The sequence below is a fragment of the Culex quinquefasciatus genome, chromosome 1 (genome assembly GCF_015732765.1).
Source record: "Culex quinquefasciatus strain JHB chromosome 1, VPISU_Cqui_1.0_pri_paternal, whole genome shotgun sequence".
In the NCBI taxonomy this organism is placed as follows: Eukaryota; Metazoa; Arthropoda; class Insecta; order Diptera; family Culicidae; genus Culex; species Culex quinquefasciatus.
Genome location: NC_051861.1, coordinates 96,523,578 through 96,530,333, shown reverse-complemented (window position 1 = coordinate 96,530,333; position 6,756 = coordinate 96,523,578). Strand labels below are relative to the sequence as shown.

At 47.4% G+C, this 6,756-nt stretch overlaps 1 protein-coding gene and 1 pseudogene across 1 annotated transcript; both read right to left on the bottom strand.

Annotated features, from left to right (window-relative positions):
* Positions 1-1,262: 1,262 nt before the first annotated feature.
* Positions 1,263-2,974, bottom strand: LOC6049266 (annotated as a pseudogene).
* Positions 2,975-3,190: 216 nt separating this feature from the next.
* Positions 3,191-4,706, bottom strand: LOC6049267 (zinc carboxypeptidase). The gene is given in 3 exon segments (XM_001866022.2): positions 3,191-4,247; positions 4,310-4,410; positions 4,413-4,706. Coding segments are annotated over 3 exon segments (1,341 nt in total). The 5' UTR covers positions 4,636-4,706; the 3' UTR covers positions 3,191-3,230.
* Positions 4,707-6,756: the final 2,050 nt, after the last annotated feature.

The following is a 6,756-nucleotide window of genomic DNA, read 5'->3' as shown; positions in this document are numbered from 1 at the left end:
AATAGCTTCATTTTTATTTGAACATTACGAAACCCTTCCCGCTCGGAGCAAAATCGAGTTTTTCTGAAGTCTTTCTTGCAGTTGCAGAGACAGTCGACGGATGTGGGCTTTAAAATATCAAAACTCTCTCACTTTGTTTGCAGCTTTGTTGATAAACAAACGGTCGTGTGATTACCGCAACAAGTCCGTAGTAACAGTTCAATAGGGCGAATCTGCGTTTGTAAAAAAGCAGTCTATCCCCCTCTTATCTAACGTGAACAGTCAATTGAGCAAAAGGGATAGACTGCTTGTTTACAAACGCAGATTCGCCCTATTGAACTGTTACTACGGACTTGATGCGGTAATCATACGATGTTTGCCATCAAACAGACATTCTTTTAATGTTTGCACACGTTCGACATTTCTCGTTCAAACCAGATTTTTAAGCGAAGATGGCGTTCGAATTGTGAACGCCCGAAATGTCAAAGTCATGCAGTGGTACCAACATTACGAAAAAAGTGTGCCATGGCATGACAGCCACATTCTTTTTTCTAATGTTGGTGCTACTAAGCGATTCTGACATTTCGGACGTTCACACTTTGAACGCCATCTTTGCTTAAAAACCTGGATTGAACTGTTACTAAAAAGCAAAGTAATCCACTTTAATGACCCCCGGGTCTTTTGTGTTCCCTGTTGCAAGTTTCTGCTCATTTCTAGGCGTCCGAAGGTTATGAGTGGTGAGTCACCCAAAACCTCTTTTACGCAAATGGACCGACGTTTTACTTCCTCATCCGATAGAAGGCGTGGTCAGGCAAATCTCGTCACGAAAAATGCCACCGGGTCCGTCTGGGATTGAACCCAGGCCATACTGGGGTTTAGAGACTACCACGCTAACCACTAAACCACCGGACCCGGCTAAACTGTTACTACGGAAGTTTAACCGGCGGGTAAAGTAATACACTCAAACCCCGATGGTTTGACATCAACTGTAGTCAAACGAACGGGGTCACTTTTAGTTTGACACCCTTTTACATGGAGTTCACACACACTACTACATTTTTTAGTTTGACTTTGACCAACCAACGGGGTACAAACTAAAAAAGTGTCAAACGAAAACGTGACCAAGTACCGGGGGTTAAATGTAACAGAAAATGAAACTTTTTTCAAACAAGTAAATACTTTTTCAACTCTGGAAAAGTAGGCTGAGCAACAGAGATCTTCATAGCGTCACTGCTCGGATGGTACACCGACACAAGCTTAGAACAAAAATAAAACAAAATGAATTGTTTCGGGAAAAGGCATTAATAACTGATTTATTAAAAAACAAACATCCTCAGAATTTGGCCTCAAAATGCAACCATCACTGGTAATACCCCAACCGCGCCGCTTCCTCCACAATCGCCACGAACGCCGCCATTGTTTCCTCGCCCACGGGCGTAATCTGCTCCGCCGGCAAGATAAACATGTCCTGCGAATCCGGGGGCCCGCGCAGCTCGAACGTCAACGACACCGGAATCTTGCCCTCGTGGTAGGCCCAATCGATGCTGCCCCCGCTGGACGGGTAGATCGTCTCGTACTTGCTCCCACCCTGGAAGCTGGTCCCGTGGACGGCCGTCAGCGCCGAAATTGCCTTTTCGGTGATGGATTGCAGGTGTTCGTAGTTGGGGACCTTCTGCGGGGTGTGCCCATAGGAAACATCAGCAGCTGTGAGTACGAGTGCAGTGCGATGTACGTCCGGATGCGCTCCTTTTCGGCGTTGTCGCGGATAAAGTTGGCCAGCGCCTCGGCTTCCGGTTCGGAAAAGGCCGATCCGCCGCAAAAGTCGTAACTGCACGAGTCATTGCTGGAACCAATTCCACCCCAGTTACTGGCGAAGTTCCGGTTGAGATCGACGCCCCGACACAGGCCGTACGGTTTTCGGTTCTTGCGCCAGAGGCGGTCCCCTCGAAGGTGAACTTGTACCCGTCGGGGTTGACCACCGGAAAGAAGAACCAGTCGTAGTTGGTGGCAAGATTGACGATTCGCGGATCGGTTGAGGTTATTAGCTGGTTCAGGATGAAGGTCGCCGTCGCCGGGGAGATCCACTCTCGGGCGTGGATTCCACCCTCGACGAAGATCGCTTTGTTGTCCGGACGATGGGAGAGCTTGACCCCCTTGATTGGTAGACCTTCGTATGAGGTTCCCAAGCTGAGGACGGTTACGCCGGAGTGCTTTGCGGACAGCTCATCCATCCAGGCGTAGATCGTCTCCAAGTGGTGGTAGTGATCCCAGTCAAGATTAGGGCCTTCGAATGGCTTAATCCACTTGGCTTCACTGTCGATGATGTCCTGCATGTTGTACTCCTACAAAGTTGAAGTGGTTGAAACAAAATCTTCAAGAAGCCAAAAAAACAAAAATCTCACCAAAACCCTTCCCGAGACCAAGAACCGATCCAGCAGGTCCTCAAAGTCCGCCACCTTGCTGGCGGACACCATGATCGTTAGCTCCTGTCCCGGCTGCCTGGCATGGCCGTAAAAGGTGCAGCTATCGCTCGTGGCTTCCAAGTCCTGGAATATCCGCACCTGCTCGTCACTGACCAGCTGAACCCGGTACAACCGATAGTGATCGTAGCGGGCTCGGTCTTCGGATGCTGCCAAAGCGAACGCGATTAGTACGAGAGGTATGAATGACCCCGTAATTGATCCCTTCTTACCGGCCATCGTTGCTCAACTGACTCTGAGACGTCGTTCAATCAATACGATCACAATATTGAACTTATCAGCCGAGATTCGGTTGCTGTGACTTTGGAGTTTTTCGCCTTTCTAGCCAGATGAATCTTCGGTCTCTTATCTTGAGAGCCGTATAATAGCGGTATTGTCTACCTCGGGCTTAACTGGTCGTAAACGGCGAGGTAGTCACTGATCCTCAGGGACTGTTTACTGTCTAATAAGAACAGTCTGCACAAAGATAAGTGGGACGAAAATAAACGACTCTGTCGTCGTGATGAATGGCGTTGAACGTCCAGAATTGAAAGCTTGAACATGACTTTCTCATTGTGGTTACGATTTATGTAACCACGGAGAGCTGGTTGCAGTGGAATCGAGGAGTCAGAGTCGACAAATCCTGAAAAGCCGTTGTTATGAGTGGCTTCTTAAATTCCTACAACTTTGTATGCAAGATGATGGTGAGGTCAAAGCCGATATCTGTCGGAATAATAATCAAACAAACGATGTAACAATTCCAGTCTTTTATTAAATCTACGAATCTCAATTCTACAACTCTCCCTTCTGCCCCACACCATCATAATACCCCAGCTTCCTCGCTTCGCCCAGCATCGCCACGTACGCGGCCAGCGTCTCCTCCCCTGTTGGAGCGATCTCCTCCGCCGGCAGGATGAACATGTTGGTACTCTCCGGCGGACCTCGCAGTTCAAAGGTGTACGCCACCGGAACGCCACACTCGGCGTACGCCCAGTCCACGCTGTCCCCCGACGACGGGTAGATCGTTTCGATCATCGCCCCCGCCAGGTACTGCTTGCCGTGGGTGTTACGGATCGCCTCCGAGCCACGTTCGCCAATCGCTACCAGGTCGGCGTAGTTGTCTACCCGGTCCGTGGTGTAACCGTACGGGAACATGATCAGCTGGGAGTACGAGTGCATCGAGAAGTACGTCCGGATGCGCGCCGATTGGGCGTTTTGCTTGACAAAGTTCTGGATGACCTGGGTTTCCGGCTCGCTGGCCGCAGATCCTCCGGCAAAGTCGTACGCACACGGATCCGAACTCGCTCCGATGCCATTCCAGTTGCTCTCAAAGTTCCGATTCAGGTCGACTCCCCGGCACAGCCCGTACGGACGGCGGTTTTTGCGCCAGAAGCGATCCGCGTCGAAGGTGTACTTGTACCCGTCCGGGTTGACCACCGGGAAGAAGAACCAATCAAAGTTGGTGGCCAGGTCGTGGACTTCGGGGGCCTCCGAGGTAAGTAGCTGGTTCAGGATGTACGTGCAAACCGCCGGGGAGATCCACTCTCGAGCGTGGATTCCGCATTCGACAAAGACAGCGGTATTACCGGGTTTTGCAGACAGCTTTACTCCTTTGATGAGATTGCGTTCGTAACTCGCTTGCAGCGGGATAACGGTCAAGAGATCCGGATACTTTGAAGCTTGCAGATCAAGCCACTTGTGGATCGTATCGAGGTGGAAGTAATGCGTCCAATCAAACTGTTCCGGAGCAGTTCCCTTTGGCATAACCGTCAACTCCTGCGCATCGATCAGCTCTTGGATGTTGTACAACTAAAACGTAAAACTGAAATCTCAGCAGATCCCCACCAAACCAATCCACCAAATCAACCTACCAACACCTGCCCCTGAATCTGAAACCGGTCCATCAGATCGGTTATCTCGGCGATCTTCTGCGGCGCAACCATAATCGACAGGTTCTGGTTCGGGTTCCGGCATGGCCCATAAACTGGTAGCTGTCGCTGCGGTTCTCCAGCTGCTGCATAATTCCAACCTGTTCGTCCGTCTCCAGGAACACCCGGTAAATGCGGAACTGGTCGTAGCGGGCCTTGTTGCTCGCCGCGGCCGAGGCGGGACCATCGCAGGCGATGCATGCGTTGATTCCGAAGAACACCGCCAGGATCAGCGGCGCGAGTTGCACCGGGTGATTGAGTAATCGCATCGCTTTCGGATAGTGATACCGCAAGTAAGAATACTACCGACTTGCCGGTAGGCACAGCGATGAATGATTTGTTGTGCATTATCAGCAGCAGAGGAAGAGGTTCATGAACCGTTGTTCATTTCAGAGAGTGTTCACTCGCGTAGCACGTGGTAGTGTGAGTAATGGTAAGAGCTCGGGTTTATCTGCCAAAACCAGATGATACAGCAGAACTAGCTGCAAGAATCGAATGTTGTGGGCAGTATTGAATTTTATTTGTTTTTTAAATGCAAGAATGCAATGACCTACGAAAATTTAAAAAATATCTTCACAGGCTCAACTCAAGCGGAAGCATGAACTTTGAAATCCCCAAAAACAAATACAACTTGATTTTTTGAAAAATATTTAGATAGGCCCGAATGGTTTTTCTACCAAGTTTCTAAGGAGAATGTGGGCAGTTGTCAAGGAGCAGACCACACAATCCTTCATACAAATTTTGAAGAAAAAACCATCGGGCCTATCGTATGAAACCTTAAAATGCTGTATGAAGGTGTCTGGACCAAAGAGTCGACGTTTGGGAATATTTTTATCGATTCCTTGAGATATGTTAGGAGTTCATTAACATTAATGCTTAAAATAACAAAAATAAAGTACCTAATTACACCCATTTAATAAATACACCCATTTTAAGCCTGATAAGCGGTCATGTATAAATGATGCTGGATAATCTGGAGTGTTTCTTGAAATTTACTAAAACCAAGTACACCAACGAGTGGCACAACTTTTTGTGAACATTACAGTTTATTTTCACTTCTACTAAAAGTTATTCTATTCCTTCTACAAGCAAAAATATTTCCCAATTGTATTCTAATCAGACGAGGATGCATCGGGCCACGCCCATTCCGTAGTAACAGAATCTGCGTCTGTAAACAAGCAGTCTGTCCCCCTCTTACTTGGCGTGAACTGTCACTTGAGCAAAAGGGATAGACTGCTTGTTTACAAACGCAGATTAGCCCTGTTGAACTGTTACTACGACATTTTTTCTATTTTCAGCTCAGTTCACTTTTCTTCCAGTGCTCTTTTAAGTCGGCTTAGTGCTGCCAATTGTGATGAAATTTTAAGCGAACACTCACGAAAAGTAGCATTTATAGAGAAAGTTTCCTGGCATCACTGGCTCACACCAACAGGCGCTGCTGGTGGTGTTGTTTGCCTTCGCTTCTCGCTTGGTTTTCTTCAGCCTTCGATTGGAATGGGTCGTCAAAAGACAAACGTCAAAGGACTTGGCGCGGTTGGTTTTTTGATGGTGCTTGCTAATTATTTACATGTTTTGGGATTATTTTTCAAGTCAGTGACTAACTGATGTTCAAAAGCACATGTTGCCGGTAGATGGAAGCAATTTCATATCTTAAGTGCTTTGTGCTATTTTTGGCTATTTTTGTTAAGCAGTTAAGCTCTCATCTTGCGTGAGGAGAAAAAAAGTGCATTAAATTTGATCTATTTGGCCAGTAAGCGGCATACATTTGCGTGCTTACTCGAGGCGGTGCTGTTGCTGGTTAAGTTTATAGCCTAAATAGTATTTTTGGAGCTTTTATCGAGCATCAAACTCTCCGTATGGCGAAGATAGGTGTTTGATTAGAAAGGGTATGTTTCCCCTATTGTGTTTCTGCAAATGTAAGCAAATATGTTGTGCATATTAGACTGGCTCGTCGTTATTTCGTCGCTGTCGTGCTAACTTGTCGTACGTGCATTTTGGACCCAATTGAGTTTGGAACGCAATTTTGTGCAGGTCACAATGCCTAACTTTATGACCTTCATAGATTTTTATTTTTGAGATATTCATTAAAAACCGAAAGAAGTCCGTGCATTTTTGTCACTTTACATAGAAAGAAATTTCAATCTTGTCTGTCCCCTTAAGTCTTCCAGTATCCAAATCCCCTATCCTTGTCCCTGGTGCGCGATGGAGATGGGATCGGCCGGCAATGGATGGCTGTCATGGTGGTGAGAGTCTGGTTCAGGTGGAGTTGGTTCTATTCCCAATTATCAATTCCTAGGCAACTTGGACTTAGACAATCGTCACATCACATGGTGAAATCCAGTCTGCAATCCGCTAAAATCACCGTCTCCTAGCGTAGCGAAGCGAAAGAA